At 43.8% G+C, this 22,215-nt stretch overlaps 1 protein-coding gene across 1 annotated transcript in view; it reads right to left on the bottom strand.

Moving 5' to 3' along the window:
- Positions 1-1,329, bottom strand: part of CAND1 (cullin associated and neddylation dissociated 1) — a 30,996-nt gene extending 29,667 nt beyond the window's left edge. Inside the window, exon 1 of the mRNA XM_060245014.1 lies at positions 893-1,329. Within this exon, the coding sequence (XP_060100997.1) occupies positions 893-960 (68 nt within the window). The 5' untranslated portion in view covers positions 961-1,329. The remainder of the gene's footprint in view (positions 1-892) is intronic.
- Positions 1,330-22,215: the final 20,886 nt, after the last annotated feature.

Below are 22,215 nucleotides of genomic sequence, written 5' to 3'. Positions count from 1 at the left end.
ACGTTTTAATTTTAGTTACTGATGTTACTACTGCAGATCAGAAAAATCAATGACATATTTACTAACTGAACAACAAAAGCTTCACAGGTGACATGTGGCAAGTTCAGTAGTACAGTACTTTCCTCAGCACTACAGGAAAAGGTTTTGTTTTATTTTTAGTTATACCTTTCTCACTGGGACACAATGTGGATTACACACAGTAAGTCAATATAATAAACAGAATAGGACATCCAGGAAATAGTGCAGAAAGATCTGGACTCTGGAATCTACCAGAAATCTAAAAAGAAACTGAAGCAAAGCATTTTTAAATTATGCAAAAATTACAAAGCAGAATTACATGGTAAGTTTACAGCAACACGCAGTACAAATCGTACACAACAGCACAGACCATAGACCCAAGTATTTTTGTTCCAGTAAAGCCCTATTACCTGTGTAGAGGAATCAACTTCTAATTATATTCTCTTCCCTCCTCAGGTCAGACTTTTTTGGGGAAAAACAACTAACAAATAATTTAAATAAATATCTTGGTTTCCAGGCATATTTATTTTAAAGCAATTACTGGTTCTGCAACAGCATTATATTAGTAACCCATCAGTTTGTTTACAATAAAAGAAAGATCACCTCATATGACAAGTTGAGAATTTAAGAAGCCATGTGGCGGGGGGAGACTTGAGCCCAACTTTTAGATAACAAGGAAGGGCTGAAACCCTGTTCTGCTTTCTCTCTCTCAAGACCAAAGAAAAGCGGCCTCATACGAGGCCCAAAGCATCTTGAGTGGAACTAGAGATATCCAAGGGGGAGAGGGAAGCGGCTGCGGCCTGACCAGCCAGAAGGCCGCACTGAGAGAAGTTAGGAGAAGCTCTTGCCCCTCCCCGCCCGAGAGGCTTCTCACCTGAAGTCCTTGTCACTCGATGTCATTTTCTCCAGCAGGTTGGAGATGTGGTACGAGGCACTCGCCATGTTGAGGGTCCCGGTGGAGGGCGCGTCTCCCACGGCCTCAACAGCTCCACTTCGCCCAACGCTGTGCGGGGAAGAAGAAGGGCGGAGCGGAGGCCTCTGCCTGGCTGCGGCGGCGGCGCTTCCTCAGCGGTTCCGCGCGCTCCTTTCCCCGAGGCGGGGGTGGAGCAGAGAGAAGGGAAGATTAGCGCGCGCGCCGAGCGGGGATCAGCACCATCATCTGCGACTGCCACTCACGCGGGAAGGCAGAGAGAGAGGGGAAGGGACGGCGAGGAAAGAAAGGAGGCCAGTCTCTCGCTCAAGCGAACAGAGACGCTGGAAAGCCCAGCACCACACTGTCTGTTGCCTCGCGCTCAGGCCTGAGGTCAAAGTTCAAGGAGGCGCTCGCCAGTCGCGTTAACGTCGCTCCTTCGTAGCTTCCGGTAGCTTCCGATTGGTTTTCCTCGACGCCGTGGGCGGAGTTCCCCACGCGACGTCAAGACGCACGTGGCGTGGGGCTAGTGGGGCGGTTATCGTAAGGAGCGGAGGAATTCTCCTCCTCCATTTGTTCGTTTGGAAAACTTCTAATCCCAGCATGCAGTTCTGTTATCTTGTAAAGTGGGTGGCTCCGTGGGTATGAAAACTTCTAATCCCAGCATGCAGTTCTGTTATCTTGTAAAGTGGGTGGCACCATGGGTATTTGCCGATAAATGCGTGAGGTTTCTCGCGCTTGAGGATACAAGCGGCGTATCACTGACGCGCCTTTAAGGGGTGGTGTACCGAGAAAGGCGGTTTGCATCCTCCGCGATGAAGCGCGGCGTAGGAAGGGGCGGGATTGGCTGGAAAGAGTTCACTCTTCGTTTAAATTTGCTTTAAAAAAACAAATCTCAGCTGTGTGGTGGTTCTAGTGTATTGCAAGTCTTTTGAATTCTAAGTACTGCGAATTCCAGAAATGTGTGGTGATGGAATAGATAAGAACTAAAATTGCAGTCGAAAACATTTTTTCAACGTATAATGATTCTGCTTTTTATTCTGTTATAAAACAAGGATGGAGTGATGTATCTTTTTTTCTTCTACCTTTCTTTGGTTTTAAAAAAATAACGAAAAAGTGTGTGTGTGTATGTTGAAGTTCTCTATTTCACTGGTCTGCAAATATTCAGTAGGGGTTCCTTCTGTAGCCACGGTTGCCAGCCTCCAGGTACTACGGAAACCAGAAATAAACTGTATACAAATTACGCAGAAAATACCAAATACACAGTGCTGAGATGAATTTTTCAATATTTCAATACAATGCAATACATTAAAGTGCTTGTGCAAAAATGTCAATACAGTCCATTAGTTTCTAACGTGCCAAAGTGGAATTTAATCGAGGGATGGATGAACCACCTCAACGGATATATTTTTCTCAGAAGAACTGGTGCTAGTGATGCCTGCTGACTGCTTTAAGTGGCTTGGAATAATAAGAGACTGAGGACGATATTCAGCCCCTCCCTGAAGAAGGTCTTTGAAATGGACCAGAAAGCTAACAAGCTCCATTGAGGTGGTTCTGAGACGTTTTTCTATTGATTCCACCTTGGTTTTTTAATGGACTATGTTGACATTTTTGCACAAGCACTTTAATGTATTTCATTGTACTGAAATAGTTAAAAAATTCATCTTAGCACTGTATTTGATATTGAAACCTTCATAATCCTTATGCATTTTCTACAGATTTGATATTTTCTGTGTTAGTAATTTGTACACAGTTTATTTCTGGTTTCCTTACTTATCCCTTCCATGCACTTCTTCATTGTTAAACCTCCAGGTAGTGGCTGGAGATCACCTGCTGTTACAGCTGACCTTGAGGCAACAGATCAGTCCACTGGAGAAAATGGACTCTTGGATTATGCCACACTGAAGTCCTTCCTCTCACCAAACTCCACCCTCCTCAGGCTCCACCTCCAACTCTCAAGGTATTTCCCAATTCAGATCTGTAGTACAGGAACTCTCCATACTCTCTCCTTTATTTCATGAACCCCTCAACCATGAAGGAAGTTGGGCATCAAGTAGTTTATGATAATAGAGTGCAGAAATTATTTGTCAAGGAGAGGTCGATGACTGGCAGGAAGTCATGTCAGGATATATTTTAAAAATAGTAAATTTAGGATTCTGGATGACTAAGTATCTTACACAGGGGTGTCAAATGTCCAGCCTGCAAGCCTAGTCTGACCCCCAGAGAGCTCCAGTCAGGCCCACCAGAAACTGGCCATTGCATGCATCCTTCTCCATCACCTTCCTTTGGTCACCATTTTTTCCTGTGATGAGGCAGCCCAGCAAAGCACCCTCTTGCTCTTTCCCCTCTCCCTCTTCCCAAAGGGAGGAGACGCCTAAGCCAATGGAGGAGCTTGGCTCTGTAGCTCTGCTGTGTGATTGAGAGCACTTTCAATCACACTGCAGAGCTACTGAGCCAAGCCAATCTTCCTTCTGTTGGCTAAGGCTCCTCCCCCTCCTCGTACCATGGGGAGGGAGTGAAAGAGAGAGTTTCCTTTGCCCAGTTCCCTTGATCAATCACACAGGAGAGAGATACAAAGAAAGCACCTTTAAGACTAGAAATGTTTTATTCAGGTTATGAGCTTTTTGCCTTGCTACACACATAGAGAGAGAGTGTGTGTGTGTGTTTTGTTGGCCTGTTATGCCAGGGGTCTCCTGGGTGTAACTAGGTTTGCTTCCCCCTTTTCACTGTATTCATGCCTTCATGATCCAGAAGAGGAATAACAACAACCAGGATTGGGTTGAGAGTGTGTCCAGACCAAGTTTACCCAGCACATTTTCTTTGATATTTATTTCACAGTTTTCTTTGATTTCCTTTGACTGACTGGGGATTTTGAACTTAGACTTCCCAGATAGTAGGCTGATACTGACCACTATACATAGCTGTCTTTCTATTCTTGCACTGCCACATAGGAGTTGTAGTCAGAGCTTTTATTGTAGAAAAAAGCCCAACAGGAACTCATTTGCCTATTAGGCCACACTTCCTAACATCACAATTGTTTCACATAGCATTTTTTTGTAGAAAAAGCCTAGCAGGGACTCATTTGCATATTAGGCCACACCCCCTGACATAAAGCCAACTGAAAATGCATTCCTGTGCGTTCTTGCTCAAAAAAAAGCCCTGGATGTAGTTATTTTTCTGGGGAAGACTATAGTTTTGTAGACAAACACATAGCCCTCAGTCTGTGTCATGGTGCCTTCACATGTTCTTGAAGTAATTTCACATGAAGCAATTTATGTACAGAAGCTCACAACACTCAGCCATTTCATCTTTTCCTCTGGGTCTTAGGCTCAAAGCATTGACCATGAGATTTCTGCAATAAATGTCAATAGATCAAAAGTAGGTTTGCAGCTTACAGAGGCACACCTGAACAACAGCACAGGCATTCTCCAGATTTTATGCAATAATTCAGAGCAAGAGATGTCAGTTATCACTCTGTTAAACAAAATATTGCAAGCATGCAGATGTTTTTAGTAAAAAAAAATCTTTTATTTGTGTTTGTGCCCTTTATAAAGTTTATATCTGTGCTACCTGGCATTACATTTGCTGACACACATGGCCTGGCCCGACAAAGTCTCATTTATATCAGATCCAGCCCTCATAACAAATGAGTTCGACACCCCTGCTCTTACACACTCCTTCATGTTTAGTTATAACTGAATGGAAATAGCTGTAAAAATGTAGTGGTTCTCAAAGAAAAGGCTAATCAGAAGAATTATCTAATGCAACCAGGATTAACAGAAAAGGTGAATTAAAGAATCAGCTGTAAACAAATTCACACTTTCCTAATCACTGTCTTTTAGGGGTAAAGGTAAAGGTAGTTCCCTGTGCAAGCACCAATTGTTTTCGACTCTGGAGTGACGTTGCTTTCACAACATTTTCACGGCAGGCTTTTTACGGGGTGGTGATTAAAGAGCAACAGCAGCTTTTGAGCTTATAACTGAGCCAAGAGGGAAGGTGAGCTACAAATATTGTAATAAATAAATAAATAATTGGTGCCTATCTGTTAGATCAGGGGTGGCCAATGGTAGCTCTCCAGATGTTTTTTGCCTACAACTCCCACGCTGGCTGGGGCTGATGGGAGTTGTAGGCAAAAAACATCTGGAGAGCTACCGATGGCCACCGTGTTAGATGATAATTTAATTGCTAAAATTCATTCTTTGTTACTAAATCTAGTGCTGCTTTAAGTAGAAAATGGAGTAAGTACTGGCAAATCTATATTTATTTAGAGGAATAGAGAAGGATTTGAAATTGTGTAGTACCTAGATTTACTTGTAGGTACTATACAATTTTGGTGGATTTTTCAGCATATTTTTGGCATGTTAAAAATGCAGCCTTTTTTTGAAACTGATACTGTACTTTGTAAATGAAATGGTGGAGTTTAACTTACCTCATGATCCAAAAGTGTTTCTGCCTTTTTCAGATGAAGAACTGATCTTGAACCTATTGGTCCACTGTTAAATAGGCAATAGCAACAAAGCAGAAAAAAAACAGAATCTTTTTGAGAAGGTGAAATATTGTTTAATTAAATTAACAGATTATCAGGGGACCCAGAGAAATTATTTTTGATGTTCAGATAAACATATTGCGCTTTGGGTATTATTTATAATGCTTTGGAATAATAAGGTATGAAACAAAAGGTATCCCAAAAGATGGCACTTTTTGCTCTGGCTGCCAGGAAAATCAGAGCAAATTCAGGGATCATTTTGTAGAAAAAGAGGTGCCAGAGGTCATTAGCTAAACTCATTTGCATAATTCATTTGCATATGCCCCTGAGATCACCGGAAGGTGTACTAAATTATATCAGCTCAGCATTTTCCTTAAAATGCTTCCTAAATTATAATTGTCATAATAAAACCTTACTCCCATCATATCTTTTAAATTATTTTCTCCTGTGTGGCCACAGTGGCATGATGATTTCCATCTGTCTGCTTTACATGTTTTGGTTATTTTCCCTTTTTTGTGAGGAAAAATATTAGAAAGTTTGTCAAATTGTAGAGTTCAGCAAAATTCTCACAGGGTAGGTTTAACAATGGAGTCCAGAAGCAAGTATCGGGGAGGGGGGGCGGGGAGAAAGAAAGAGCACAATCAGGAACTCCATTCCTGTGAACTCCTGCCCAAAATGAGGCCTAGCGAATATGGTTTTTAACGGGGTGGCCAAACTGCAGCTTGAGGCTCTTTCTCACATACTGTGAGGCTCCCTGTGGTTGAGGAGGAACTGAATGCAGACTTCCTCTCAAGTAAGCATGCTTACCATCTAGACTTCAGCTTCTGGGTGTTGACCTATAGGTAGGTGACTATTTCCATCATGTGTAAAGTGGGAAAGGAAGGGAAAATAGCTGAGCTTGCAAGCAGTTCTATACCACAGAGGTTGCCCAGAGACCTAGAATTGGGAAAGAGAATGCAAGAGCTGAGGAAGCCTCTTGAAGGAGGGATGGAATTAAAGAGGGTGGTATAGCATTCCCCCTTAGTTTCATGGTTCTTGCAGGAATTGTATTTACTAACCTTGGTGGCAAGGCAGAGTGGTGCATAATGAAGCAAACAGTGGGTAGTGATTTATATGGTACATGTGTGTTTCCTTCTCCTACTGATGCCAAAAAATAATTCCCTAACCTTTCCCTATGTGGCTCTCAGACATCTGATGTTTATTCTATGTAGCTCATAAGTTAAGCAAGTAACTCTTCACACAATTTAATTCTTTTGAAGGCGAAGTTTGCATTGATAAAAGCGATATACTATGGGATTTCATAAAACTCATCCCAATATCTCAGATAGTACAAAGAATTGGCAGAGGAAAACAGGATAGGCTTCCCTACAGAGACAGTGTGACTTTGCAACATCACTCTATGCAGGTTTACTTAGCCATGTACGGTATTCCCCAACTTGATGCCACCATGTGTTTTAGGAAGTGTGCAGAACTACTATGAAGGCAGATCCTGGCATGGGTTGCCTGCATACAAATAAGAGGGCTTTTGGGCTGGGTTCTCTTCACTGGATAATGGTCCAGGATCTGGTAAACAGGGCCTGCTGTGAAACAGGGAGAGGGGAGGAGAAGGAGGGAGCTGAGTGTGGGAAGAGGGGCAGGCAATAGGAATCCAAGTGCTGTCACTCCCAGTTGCTTATTATGTGGTGGTTCTTTTCTTGTTCCTGGTTTCTGGTTTGTCTTTGGGTAAATTCTTGGCTCACAATCTGGCATCTTTCCCTACTTGCAACGTTATATATTTTGGCACTGGTTCAGATTCAGACCTGGACCTGAATGTTTTTGGTTCCTAACATTAGTTGCAATTGCAGAGATGGCAAAGTCAAGTATCCAAAGTAATTTATTAACGATTTTAAGTAGTTAATGAATCAGTTATACTGCTCTTCCCCCTCAAAAGAGAATTCCATGTTGGAACCCAAACCAAGGCCAACTTCATAATCTAATTGTACTTCATTAATTTCAGCAGATCTATTTGGCCCATTTGAGGCTGAGTCCTGCATTTTTCATGTAAAGAAAGAAAAGTTTTTGCAGTTAAAATTCATGCTGGCATAAACTGCTGAAACTAACTAGTGTTGTTCATCCATCATATAGGCTTAGTTCTCCAGCATATCCAAGTTGTGCTTACTCAGCAGAAACTCAATAAAAGTGGATGGCCCCTTGGGGTTCTTTTATTCTTGGTTAAGGAGAAGTTGAGAATCTTTCTAGCTAAAATCTTCTCTTAGAACCCCCCCCCCCCCATTTGGCTGGGTTATATTTCAAGGTTTTGACATTTGGCTTGTCTGGGTTAAGGAATAATGCATCTCTAGCAGTTTAATCCAAATTAAAATATAATATCCTCTCTATCTAAAAGTCTGGCTCCTAGGATCAACTGTAGGCATTCCCACGGGGTCAGTTCTGCAGGCCAGTCCTCATGTGAGTCAACTGAATCACAGGTAAGTGTTTGGTATGGACTAGGACCCTGACAAGAGACAGCCCTTTATACACCAGCCTGTGAGTTTTTTCCTGTCTTGAATGTGTAACTCAGAATGTCTGTTTTCTTGTTGTTATGTATATGAATCTGTGTGTACCAAATGGTGTTCCTGCCTGGCTCATTGGAGCCTGACGGACTGAACTTGGGGACTTAGGAACAATGGGCAGGAGGATCCAAATCTCAACTGCCCTGCTCCAATCACAGGCCCCCTGCTGGTTTGAATGACCCAATAATGTGCTAGTGCAGGAACTCAGTATTGTATATAGTTGGTCCAGCAGGCCCCATTCTCCAGTTCAGTTAGTGCAGCCACCCACCATGCAATATTCAGTAAAGAGCTTGTTATCACAACTACCTCGCCTCTTCAATGCCTAAGAACCCGCTATATTATACTTGTCTTAAGGGAAACATATGGCAAGACAGGCAGATCAAGATGTATCATTAACATGACAACTCTTTGTCAGACAGTTTCTCTCCAGTCTCTATAGAGTCAAGGAGATGCAGTATTAAACATAAGAAAACAGGATGCTTTTTTTTTCTGGGGGGGGGCAGTAAATACACATTTGGAAGTGGGATTCCAAAGAGATGTGTATTAGGACTAGGAAATAAATATCTGAGCAGAATATGGATTATCATTAGCAGTGTGTGTAGTCATAACTAGTGTTAAGATTAAATTTGCATAGACAAGAATGTAAAAGTCTAGTCGTGATTTCACGTGTGGGATCAGGTAGGATCAAGTAATTCACAGGTATTCTCATTCAACAGCTAATTTACCCTTGGACATTACTTGAACAGTTTGCCAAATGTCAGCATGGATCTCTCTTGCCTCTTGTAGTCAAGTGCTTGACTTTAATAATAATAATAATTTTTAATTTATATCCTGCCCTCCCCGCCGAAGCAGACTTTGATTTCCATCCCCAGTGCGTGCATCATTGAAGCAATATGCCAGACCTGCTTTAAGGCAGTAGTTCTCAGCAACTCTGTTTAAACCTCTGCTTCTCATCTAGGATTTTTTGAGGCAGCAATAATAATTTAGAATGTTTGAACATTTTTTGTTAGCCACTGTTTTCTAGGTGACCTAGCAGCCTGTTCCCCTCTGTTACCTATTCTTGTTCCTTCCTTAACACAACAGTCCTCTCTTCACTCAGCAGAAGTAGTGCAAAGCTATCCCAACACCTGTTTCTGGCTTTCTGTGGTGCTTTTCTCCTTGAAGCAACCTGAATAGTCTAGTTTAGCTTGGGCTTGGCAGAGCTTGGGAACTAAGCAAGGTTGGCATGGTAAGTGCTTGGATGATGGATCACCAAGGAAGATCGGGGTTGCTGTGTAGAGGAAGGCAATGGCAAACATCACTGTTCATCTTTTGCCTGGAATGCCCCATGGGGTCTCCAAAAGCTGGTGGCAATTTGACAGCAGGTTCTTCTTTTTCTCTGAAGAATTATTCATTCCCCAGTAATATAGTGAGATGATCCTTGCTGTCTCTTCATACTTTAAAGAGAATGGGAGAAAAACAGGGATACATCTCTTGTGATCTGGAAAAAGCACTGTAGGCCATAGAACAGTGGTCTTCAGTTGTTCCAGATCCATGGTCCACCTCTAACACCCAAGTGACAGAATGGAACTCACTGAATTACAACCATGTGACATGAAGTAGTGCAACATCAGAGCTAGAGTTATAGCCTCACTGCAAGAGTGGGGCATACTTTATTGGTGAACCAGCTGGTGGGTATCTTGGCTGGGAAGAAGAGAAAATGTAAAGAACTTTTGTGAGGATGGAGGGCATCTACGAAGCTGACTGTGCTAAAGCACAGCTCACTGTTTAAATCTTGCTGAGTTGCTGCTCCTTTTGGAGTGTGTACAAAAAGAAGCAGGACGTATCTTTCCCTTGCTCTCTGTGCATGTGCATTAATAATAGGTTCTGCCAAAAAGGTGGCTTTGTAGAGGCTTGTGGCCCACATAATGGTACCAACCCACTGGTTGAAGACTACTTCCCTTGGAAGGCTGAAAGACGCTACAGTGCTCTTCAGCCCATTTCTCAAAATGGAACAGGGATGTCCCTTTTCCTTGCTATCTTATTTTTCTGTTGAGCTATGTCAAATGTTTTGGAAAGTTTTAGAATGTAAGACTGGCTGCACATATTGTTGGATATTGCACTATTGTAATGATTAATTGGATTTTCCTATCTGGACAAAAATCACAATAGCAGAGTATCCATGTATGAATCAGACCGGAGAGAGAGGAAAAAATGGTGTCTTAAATACATAGATGGTGTAGAATTGGGGAAAGACTTTAGTTAGTATTTTGAAGAGTCACTAGAAATAACAGTTGGATAGGAAATAGTTACATAAGATAACCATGTGTGTGAAACATAATTAAAAATAATAGGGATAGTTGATGAAGTCTTGTCAATTAAGCGGCTTTGCCTGTATGAAAGTGGAGGTTTTAATACATTCTTGGAAGGAAGACCTGAGGTTGTTATGTTGCAAAGATAACTGGCTGCTTTGGGGATTGTCACTGCCTTTTAGTCTAACCTCAAGACGGTTCTTAAGAGCAGTCCCATGCAAGCCATCTTCATTTTCCAGGAAAATCTACTTGATACCTTCTCGGATGTCTCTGTACAGTTCCATCTATGGCTACCCACAATCAGAAGCCCTTGGGACTTTTTAATCATGCAGCAGACACCATCGAATGCTTTAGCAATGTTTTAGTAATGTGCAGTGAATTGATTAATTAATCATTCTATAGATTTTAAGGTTGTATCATATTTCAATTGTGTGTTTTAACAAGGCTGTAGCTCGCCCTGAGCCTGCTGTACGAGGGAGAAAGGGCTAAAAATCAAATAAATAAATAAATAAATTACATACCAGGCAAAGTATGTTGTGTACTCCTGGATATCTGGGATGCAATATGATATTCTTTTCCTTGTTTCCACCCCATGGTTATTTGGTTGTTGTATCATTTGACTGTTGTGCTGCTCCTAGCTTGGTTTTGAATTGCTCTTCCCATTGGTATGCTGTTGGCAGGCTCAGCAGCAGAACAAGGCTTACTTGGTCAGTTGTCAACCAGTAAGAGCTGCCAGGAAGCCCCCTCTCAATTGCAGCTTCTGACAATGAGAAAGGGAGTCACCCTCTCTCCTCCTGCCTCCCTCCCCAGCTTAGCCAGTGAGGCTGTGAGCCTCCTCCCCACCTCAGCTTTCCCTTTGCAGTTTGCTTGGTGCATGAAACTCCTTCAGGTTCTGAGGCATGTGGCCCAGTTGTTAGCTTGCCAACCCATGCTAGCCAGTTGTTAGCTTGCCAGCCAATGCTAGCCATTGATTCCCCTCAACATATAAGGTAAGGACTTTGGGGGGGGGGTATTTTTGCTGGGGGCAGTTCAAAGGGGATTGGAAAAGGGGGGTGGAAACAACTTTTGCTAATGAGGAAAGAAGTGTCCATCTCCCTCCCCAGCTTTCCCTTTGCAGTTTGCTTGGTGCACAAAGCAGTTGCTCCTGCAGACTTTGAAGTACATGGCCCAGTCTTTTTCGTGCCTTAGCCTGTCCACTCATGCCAACTGTCAAGTTCCACATAAGCAGCACATAAATTGCTTTTCAAGGCACCTTGTATTCTTTAAAGCATGTCCAGTAATATAGAAATGTTAAATAAAATGGGTAATTGAGATGCCTTCCTCCAGTTCTAATACATGACACTTTAAAACACCAAACACACCATTCCTCTAAGACAGCATTTCCCATTTGGTGGGTCGGGACCCAGTCCCGGGCCATAGGGCACTCCTTATTGGGCCACAAAATAAGCCCTAGGTAGCCCCACCCCCAGCAACCTCTTCTGGCTGAGCTGCCCCCATGTTTTGCACTCCCCAACAAACAGCTCAGGCCCCCAACTTCCCCAAGCATAGCTGTGTGTTACGGTAAGTGCAGGGGTGGGAGAGGCTTGGAGGGGCTGGGTCCTCTGTGCAAACTGGGCATCGACCCTGCTGAGCTTCCCTATGATGTGGGGTGGTCCAACAGGGTGTGGGGGTTGCTGGGAGGCCTCCTCAAGAGAAGACCTCTGTGCAAACTGGGCAATCTGAGCCCACAGCGCAGTTTTCCCCGACTATCAGGTGAACAGCTGGGGGGGGGGCACCTTTACACAGCCCGGAGCCCGCTCAATAGCCTTTCCAGACCTTGAAATTGACCTGGGGTAGGGAAGGGAGGGAGGAGGAGGGGCAAATTAGGCATATGCCTAGGTGGGAGGGGGAAGGCAATTCCTTATTTGCTTTATTTCCCACTTCCCCTCTTTCTGTCAGTCAGTCTTTTCTTCTCTCTCTCTCTGTCATTATTTTCCCTTGTCTCCTTCCTTCTCATAGCTAATCTGAGTAGAGGGAGGGGGGGAAAGAAGCTTGAAAAGCCCTGCCATTTAATGTTTTCCTTTCTTCCTTTCTTTTTTACTTACTTCCTCTCTTTCTTTCTGTCAGTAAGTCTTTTTCCCTGTCTTCCTTCCTTCTTTCTCTCCCCCTCTCTCTTTGTGTCATAGTCTTTTCTTCATCTTTGTCTTCTCTCTCTCTCTCTTTCTGTAAGTCTTTTCCCTTGTCTCCTTCCTTCCTTCCTTCCTTCCTTCCTTCCTTCCTTCCTTCCTTCCTTCCTTCCTTCCTTCCTTCCTTCCTTCCTTCCTTCCTTCCTTCCTCCCTCCCTCCCTCCCTCCCTCCCTCCCTCCCTCCCTCTTTTTCTCTTTCTTTCTGTCAGTCAGTCTTTCCCCTTGTCTTCCTTCTTTCTCCTTCCTTCTCTCTTTCTCTCTCTCTTTCTGTCAGTCTTTTCGCCTATCTCCTTCCTTCCCTCCTTCCTTCCTTCCCATTGCTAATCTGAGTAGAGGGGGAGGGGGGAAGAGAAGCTTGAAATGCCCTGCCATTTCATGTTTTCCCAAGCTGAGAGCATTTTAGTTTTCTGCTATGTGATCCTTATTCTTTCTCTTGATTTTTTTGTTTTTAAAATTGCATTGCAAAATCCCACTATTCTCCTACCTTTCCTAAACAAAATATTGCAAGAGTTTTATGCATGTTTGTAGATCATTTCCTGTCTCCTGGCTCCACCACCAAAGTCTCCTGGCTCCACCCCCAAATTTTAGTGGGCCACGAAGGAGAAATGTAAAAATAACATGGCCAAGTGGGGGTGGAGTTTGGGAAACCCTGCTCTAAGATATGGAGAGAGAATAATAAGCAGTTATGTTGGTCTGTAGTTTCCAAGAGACCTTCCATCAGTCTGAGTGATAAGGAGGGAGTGATTCAGGGCATGATGATGAAGCAGCCTGCAGTTTGCAGTGCTTGTTTGTTTGTTTGTTTGTTTGTTTATTTTATGATTTATATCCCGCCCTTCCCAGCAAGTAGCTCAGGGCGGCTCACAACATAGAATCTCACATAAATAAGATTTAAGCATATAAACAGTTAAAATAATTAATACATTTAAAACATTTAAAACATTAAGGACAGTGTTAACATGAAATGCAGGATATACGCTACTGATTTAACTTAATTTCATGGGTGTGGCTAGAGAAGAAAGGGACTGTGCCAAAGGGGAAAGGGAGCCCAGTTATAGTTTTTTGCCCACAAAAATATGTAACTGGCCCTGGCTGTTGGGGTGTTTCTGTGTATTTTTCTGAATTGTTTTTATTGATTGTAAATTTTGCAAAGAGCCCTGTAATGATTTAAAGTTTTAAGTATGGCTTTCTTTAAATGTCTGGTAAGTTGCAAAAAGAACAAGGGGGTGAAAGAGTGGGGTGAGTGAGGTGATTGGTTGTTGCCTGAGAGTGTATGAGTGGAGCTGTTAAATACTGGGTTTGATGCATTTGGAGTTCACACAGAACTGGCTTTATTGGCAACTACATACTAAGAAGAAGAAGACTGCAGATTTATACCCCACTCTTCTCTCTGAATCAGAGACTCAGAGCAGCTTACAATCTCCTATAATTCTCCCCCCGCAACAGACACCATGTGGAGTGGGTGGGGCTGAGAGAGCTCTTACAGCAGCTGCCCTTTCAAGGACAGTTCTTGTGATAGCTATGGCTAACCCAAGGCCATTCCAGCAGCTGTAAATGGAGGAGTGGGGAATCAAACTCGGTTCTCCCAGATAAGAGTCCACATACATAACCACTACACCAAACTGACAACATGGTGGGGCCATACTTCCACATATGCATGCAAAAAGGACCACCCCCTAACTTCCCATACCAAATCATGGCAGTCAAGTTTCACACCCTGACCACTCATTGGTTACTTTAAAAAAGTCCAGATCTCAGACAGAAATATCATGTTGCTAGCATTCCCATGGTTGCCCATGAAAGTTTCCCGCCATGCATAAAGTCCGATACATAACACCTCTCCCCCCAAGTTCCAAAACACTTAGCATACATAGTCATCTAGGTAACCTGGTCAGTGGCGCTCCTTTGGTGAGCGCTAAGACTCTGCTGTGGGAGGAGGTGTTGCCGGAGTTGAGCTCAGTGCAGTCACAACCGCGCTCAGCTGTGAAACCCAGGAACTCCACTCGCAGAATGCCCAGGGAACACTTTTCTCTCTTCACTTTTAAGCCAGCTGCCTTGAATTGTTGTAACAGAGTGGAGGTGGCAGCTGAACTCTTCTGTGGTGGGGGCAGTGATCAGAACATCATTGAAAAGTGGGTGGACTCCAGGGATTCCTTTAAGGATAGAGTCCATAAGGGTCTGGAAAATTCCCGGAGCCACGCTCATCCCAAATTGCAACCGCTTCACTCTAAAGGTCTCCCGGTGGGTGACAATTGTTTGTCAGCTATTACTGTTAACACAGCTGTTAACTCAGCTGTTCTGTCGTCTACAGGGAGTTGCTGCTATGCCTGTTCTAAGTCCAGCTTCCCAGAGATTTTAGAGCCAGCCGGGGACACTAGGACATGGCTGACAACAAGGACCAGGTATGTGTGGTCCTGCAGCGCTTTGTAATTGTGCACTTGTATTCCTAACAGATGTGGACATCCCCAATGGGTTTGATAGGCATCACTATCGGGGTATCCCAGAAGGCTGTGGGACTGGTTCCAATACCCCTGGGCTACATGGCAGTCTACCTTTGCCTCTATTTTGGGCTTGAGTGTGAACGGGACGTGCCTAGTCTTCAGCCTTATGGGCTGCACCTCTGGATTGAGTTGCAAAGATACTGGGGGACCCATGTAGCAGCCCAGAGCTCCATCAAAAACCTCAGGGAACTCTTCACAGATGTGTGTAAAACTGTGAAGCTGAGGCTGATTTACCCCTATGATTTCTATCCTGAGAGGCTCAAACCATGCCAGTCCCAGTAGACTTGTGAGCTTGCCGTTCACCACCAACACATCCAACATGCCATTAAAATGCTTGAATTGCACTTGGACAAAGCCGCACCCATTGATTTGCACCAGGTTCTTTTGATAGTCCCTCAGGATGAACTTGTGGAACAGGAAGCAGTGGGTGGTGATGGGTAGCAGGGCAAGAAGTGCCCATTTAGGAGTGAGACGACCTCCGAGTAGGTCTTTGCAGTGAGCTTTGCTGGTGCAGCGAGACCCTTGGCAATTTCAAATGTGGCATTACCATAGAAACTGAGAAGCACATCTCGCTTCTGACTGTCATCTGTGATCCCTTTTGCTCATAAACAGCAGTCCATGAGCTCTGCGTTGGGTTGAACTCGGGTAGATGCTGTCCTGGAGCCACGGCCATGATCCCAGTCGCGATGCATTGCCAATAGAGCACAGGGCACTGGAGCTCAGTGCGCAGTGCATGTGGTGCGGCTGAACAATAGGCTGACTCAACAGGATTCCACCTTCGTCGCCAGTGTTAAATACTGGGTTTGATGCATTTGGAGTTCACACAGAACTGGCTTTATTGGCAACTACATACTAAGAAAACATGGCGGGGCCATGGAAAAAGAACCACCACCACCACCACCCCCAACTTACCGTACCAAATCATGGCAGTCAAGTTTCCTGCCCTGACCGCTCATTGGTTACCTTAAAAGAGTCCAGATCTCAGATGGAAATATTGCATTGCTAACTTTCCCGCAGTTGCCCAGTTGCCCACAAAAGTTTCCCACCATGCATAACAGGAGCTAAGAAGTTTGTGGAGAGAGGGAAGGCAGAATCTTAGAAGCAGATGGCTGCAATAAAAAAAGGCCAGTGCTATGCTGGGAATTATTAGGAAGGGAATTGAAAACAAATCAGCCAGTATCATAATGCCCCTGTATAAATCGATGGTGTGACCTCTTCTGGAGTACTGTATGCAGTGGTCACCGCACCTCAAAAAAAATATTATAGCATTGGAAAAAAATCCAGAAAAGGCAAATAGAATGATTAACATGTTGGGACACTTTCCCTACGAAGAAAGTTTAAAACACTTGAGGCTCTTTAGCTTGGAGAAACATTGACTGAGGGGTGACATGATAGAGGTTTACAATATTATGTATGGGATAGAGAAGGTAGAGAAAGAAGTACTTTTCTCCCTTTCTCACAATACGAGAATTTGTGGACACTCAATGAAATTGCTGAGCAGTCAGGTTAGAATGGATAAAAGGAAGTACTTCACCCAAAGGGTGATTAATTCACTGCTACAGGAAGTGGTGGCAGCTATAAGCTTAGACAGCTTCAAGAGGGGATTGGATAAACATGGAGCAGAGGTCCATCAGTGGCTGTTATCCATAGGGTATTGATTGAACACTCTGTCTGGGGCAATGATGCTCTGTATTCTTGGTGCTTGGGAGGGGACAACAGAAGAAGAAGAAGAAGATATTGGATTTATATCCCGCCCTCCACTCCGAAGAGTCTCAGAGCGGCTCACAATCTCCTTTACCTTCCTCCCCCACAACAGACACCCTGTGAGGTGGGTGGGGCTGGAGAGGGCTCTCACAGCAGCTGCCCTTTCAAGGACAACCTCTGCCAGAGCTATGGCTGACCCAAGGCCATTCCAGCAGCTGCAAGTGGAGGAGTGGGGAATCAAACCCGGTTCTCCCAGATAAGAGTCCGCACACTTAACCACTACACCAAACTGGTTCTACACCAAACAGTGGAAGGGCTTCTAGTTTCCTGGCCCCACTGATGGACGTCCTGATGGCACCTGGGATTTTTGGCCATTGTGTGACACAGAGTGTTGGACTGGATGGGCCATCGGCCTGATCCAACATGGCTTCTCTTACGTTCTTAAGCAGTCTTCTGATTAGAATCCCATATTAGTGCTGTGAAAAGCATTTAAAATTCTAAAAAGATAGTAGAATGTTTTAGAGGACATATTAGCAACTAGAGAGAGTCAAAACTTATATTGTCAAAGTATTATAAGGATATGAGAGACAGAAGTTGATCCTGAGTTAAGAAGAGAAAGATTAAACTGAGCTAAATGGAATAAAGATTGAACAAAGTATATTCTGAAGAGAAAGTAGGATTTCAGAGTGAGGAGAGTATGTGAAGTGAAAGAGTGTGACCTCAGTCAGAAGTTAATATACACTTTTTATTCACTAAAGAGATAAGTTACAAATCATCTTGAAACAAATATGCTTCTTTTATAAATAAAGTTGTGTTTAGTTTTACTGTCAACCTGGGGTCCTATGTTATTATGGTGTAAGGGAAGGAGCCTTAGAGCTTGGGCACAATACTGTGGGAAAGATAATAGGATTGGAATTAAATTCCTGGTGGCAGCATTACATACCCAGAAAGAGAAATAACAAGAAAGTTAAAAGACATACCTTATCTAACCAAACAAATTAAAACAGAAGTCATGACAAGCATGTTAAATGGTTGATTTTTTTCCTTATCATAACCATGTTCACTTGAAAGTAAACCTCATGTCAGAGAGGTCTGAGAGAGAGCAGAGAAACTCTGAGATAAGCTGAGACAGCTGGGGAACTTGCTGAGAATTTCTGAGTTTGTGTGACTGCTGAAAATTCTGAGTTGTGGTTGCTGAGAAACTGCTGTTTGTTTGGTTGAGTGGGCTGAAGGTGAAGGTGATTGGGGCTGATTGATTTGGAGTGGCTATGTTCCCCACCCTCTTTGCATCGTTAAGGTGCGCCTTGCCAGAGGCGTGAGCTGAAGGGCGAGAGCTAAAGGGCTCTTGGCCAGTGGCTCTTAGCCTGGGGGCTCTGTAAGGACCAGGAACCCAAATCCCTAATTTCCTTGTGCTCCCAATAATGTAAGTTGACCCTCCAGAAGGGAAGCCACATAAACAAACAGGATTTAAAAGGGACTATATATTTTGAAAAAAGCTATCATGAAGGTAGAATGCCAGCAGGGGGGTGGGGGCTTTCCAGTATTTTGCACTGAGTGTCACATGTATGACTATCTGTCCACTGGACAGAAGTCTTGGGTGTGTGCTCGATGCAAGGAGCTCCTGGTCCTCAGGGAACGAGTTCATACCATTGAGGCTGAGGTGACTGACCTGGAGAAGTAGAGGCAGTCAGGCAATCGGGGAAGGCTCTCGGGGACGTATTAGATGAGCCCCACTCTGAACGTAGCAGCCCCGTTGCTGCCAGGGAGCATGAGGGTCAAGAGGGAACAGGGCACCGTGCTGAGGATAAGGGGAATGTGCCCTCAGAAGGGACCTCTTCTTCAGTTGGTGAGCGGGATTCCTTTTGCGTCAAGGAATCATCCCTGGGCGGGGAGAGAGGAGGGGTCTTGGTAGTTGGTGATTCAATCCTTAGGCAAGTAGACAGCTGGGTCACAAAACCACATACTGACAGTATGGTGACTTGCCTGCCTGGTGCGAAGGTAGCGGACATTATGCGTGTAGTAGATAGGCTGATAGACAGTGCTGGGGAGGAGCCAGTGGTCATGGTGCATGTTGGCACCAATGATGTGGGGAAATGCAGTTGTGAGGTCATAGAGGAAAAATTTAGGCTGCTAGGCGGGAGACTTAAGGCCAGGACCTCAGAAGTGCTTCCTGTTCCACGTGCAGGGCAGGAGAGACAGGCACAAATTAGAAGTCTCAATGTGTGGATGAGACAATGGTGTAAGGAGGAAGGGTTTAAGTTTGTTAGGCACTGGGATGCTTTCTGGAACAAGCGGGAGCTGTACAAAAGAGACAGTCTCCACTTGTTCCCTGATGGAACCAGGCTGCTGGTGCTTAAAATCAAAAAGGTGGCAGAGCAGTTTTTAAACTAAATCTTGGGGGAAAACCAACAGGAGACAAAATGTCTCTGGTTCGGGAGGACTCATCTCAAAGAGATGAAGGGTTAGCTGTTACTTTTCTACTGGGTGATGGATCAGAGTTGTCCACTGAGATGGTGACAAACAGTATGGACTGTCTGCCAAAGTCTCAAGGGAGCAGGAGGAAGGTTGTGGGCCTAGGTTGCCTGGGAAATTATAGATGTCCGTATGCAAATGCTAGAAGTGTTCGAAGTAAAATTGGTGAGTTGGAATGTTTGGTGTTGGGGGAAAACATAGACATTGTGGGAATTTCAGAAACTTGGTGGAATGAGGAGAATCAGTGGGACACGGTGATTCCTGGATATAAGTTATATCGGAAGGATAGGGAGGAAAGGGTTGGAGGTGGGGTGGCTCTGTATGTCAGAGAGGGTATACAGTCCAGTAAAACTGAGGTCAGAGAATTAGATTCCCTTCTAGAAATGCTTTGGGTTGAAATAGAGGACCCAAAAGGAAATTTAACTATGGGAGTTTGTTATCGCCCACCAAATCAAAAGATAGAGGACGATTATAATATGATGGAAGGATTAAAGATAGCGACTAAACGTAAACATTGTGTCATAATAGGTGATTTTAGCTACCTGCAGATTGATTGGATCAATATGTGTTCTGGTCGAGAGAAAGAGATTGAGTTTCTTGATGCTCTCAATGACTATGCTATGAAGCAGATGGTCTCAGAACCTACCAGGGGTGGGGCGATCCTGGATTTAGTCCTAAGTAATGCCCAAGATTTAGTGAGAGATGTAAAAATGATCACACCACTTGAGAGCAGTGACCATAACGTTGTTGATTTCACCATTTGTATAAATAGAGTTGCCCCAAAAGACTGGCACAACCACGTTTAACTTTAAAAGGGCTAAATTCTCTGAGATGAGGAGGCATGTGAAGAGGAAACTGAAAGAAAAGGTAAATACAGTCAAAACCTTTGGGGAAGCTTGGAGGCTATTTAAAACTACAATCCTAGAAGCTCAGATAAAATATATACCACAAGTTAGGAAAGGCACAAACAGGTATAAGAAAAGGCCTGCATGGTTAAAAAAGTAATGGAAGCTGTAAAAGGTAAGAAGGACTCCTTTAAGTGGTGGAAAGCTAGTCCAAGTGAGATTAATAAAAGGGAACACAGGCTGTGGCAAATCAAATGCAAGATTGTGATCAGGCAGGCAAAAAGGGACTATGAGGAGCATATTGCAAAAAACATAAAGACCAACAATAAAAATTTCTTCAAATATATTAGAAGCAGGAAACCAGCCAGGGAGGCAGTGGGGCCCTTGGATGACCAAGGGGTAAAAGGATTACTGAAGGAGGATAGGGAAATGGCTGAGAAGCTGAATGCATTTTTTGCCTCCGTCTTCACTGGAAGACGAGAAGTGTTTGCCCGCTCCAGAACCACTAATTTTGGAAGGGGTGTTGAAAGACCTGAGTCAGATTGAGGTGACAAGAGAGGAGGTCCTACAACTGATAGACGAATTAAAAACTAAGTCACCAGGTCCGGATGGCATACATCCAAGTTGAACTTGTGGATCTTCTGACAAAAATATGTAATCTTTCATTGAAATCTGCCTCCGTTCCTAAGGACTGGAAGGTAGCAAATGTCACCCCCATCTTTAAAAAGGGTTCCAGGGGAGATCCGGGAAATTACAGACCAGTCAGTCTGACTTCAATACCGGGAAAGTTGGTAGAAACCATTATCAAGGGCAGAATGAGTAGGCATATTGATGAACACGGGTTATTGAGGAAGACTCAGCATGGGTTCTGTAAGGGAAGATCTTGCCTCACTAACCTGTTGCATTTCTTTGAGGGGGTGAACAAACATGTGGACAAAGGAGACCCAATAGATGTTGTTTACCTTGACTTCCAGAAAGCTTTTGATAAAGTTCCTCATCAAAGGCTCCTTAGAAAGCTCAAGAGTCATGGAATAAAAGGACAGGTCCTCTTGTGGATCAAAAACTGGCTAATTAATAGGAAGCAGAGAGTGGGTATAAATGGGCAGTCTTCGCAGTGAAGGATGGTAAGCAGTGGGTTGCCGCAGGGCTCTGTACTGGGTCCCATGCTCTTTAACTTGTTCATAAATAATTTGGAGTTGGGAGTGAGCAGTGAAGTGGCCAAGTTTGCAGATGACACTAAATTGTTCAGGGTGGTGAGAACCAGAGAGGATTGTGAAGCACTCCAAAAGGTTCTGTTGAGGCTGGGTGAGTGGGCATCAACGTGGCAGATGAGGTTCAATGTGGCCAAGTGCAAAGTAATGCACATTGGGGCCAAGAATCCCAGCTAGAAATACAAGTTGATGGGGTGTGAACTGGCAGAGACTGACCAAGAGAGAAATCTTGGGGTCATGGTAGATAACTCACTGAAAATGTCAAGACAGTGTGCGATTGCAATAAAAAAGGCCAATGCCATGCTGGGAATTATTAGGAAGGGAATTGAAAACAAATCAGCCAGTATCACAATGCCCTTGTATAAATCGATGGGGCGGTCCCTTTGGAATACTGTGTGCAATTCTGGTCACCACACCTGAAAAAGGATATTATAGCATTGGAAAAAGTGCAGAAAAGGGCAACTAGAATGATTAAAGGGTTGGAACACTTTCCCTATGAAGAAAGGTTAAAACGCTTGGGGCTCTTTAGCTTGGAGAAACGTCGACTGCGGGGTGACATGATAGAGGTTTACAAGATAATGCATGGGATGGAGAAAGCAGAGAAAGAAGTACTTTTCTCTCTTTCTCACAATACAAGAACTCGTGGGCATGTGATGAAATTGCTGAGCAGTCAGGTTAAAACGGATAAAAGTACTTCTTCACCCAAAGGGTGATTAATATGTGGAATTCACTGCCACAGGAGGTGGTGGCGGCTACAACCATAGACAGCTTTAAGAAGGGGTTAGATAAAAATATGGAGCAGAGGTCCATCAGTGGCTGTTAGCCACTCTGTGTGTATGTGTATATATATAAATTTTTTGGCCACTGTGTGACACAGAGTGTTGGACTGGATGGGCCATTGGTCTGATCCAACATGCCTTCTCATGTTCTTATGTTCTCCTTAGGACATTCTTCCTTATCAGTGTGATTTAGAACAAGGACCTCCTGACCAAATGAAGCTTATTGACATAACAGATCAAATAAGAGGAATTTCATCTGAAATTAAGTGCACAGATATAGAACAATC

The sequence above is a fragment of the Heteronotia binoei genome, chromosome 8 (genome assembly GCF_032191835.1).
Source record: "Heteronotia binoei isolate CCM8104 ecotype False Entrance Well chromosome 8, APGP_CSIRO_Hbin_v1, whole genome shotgun sequence".
In the NCBI taxonomy this organism is placed as follows: Eukaryota; Metazoa; Chordata; class Lepidosauria; order Squamata; family Gekkonidae; genus Heteronotia; species Heteronotia binoei.
This window is presented reverse-complemented; position numbering and strand designations above follow the sequence as displayed.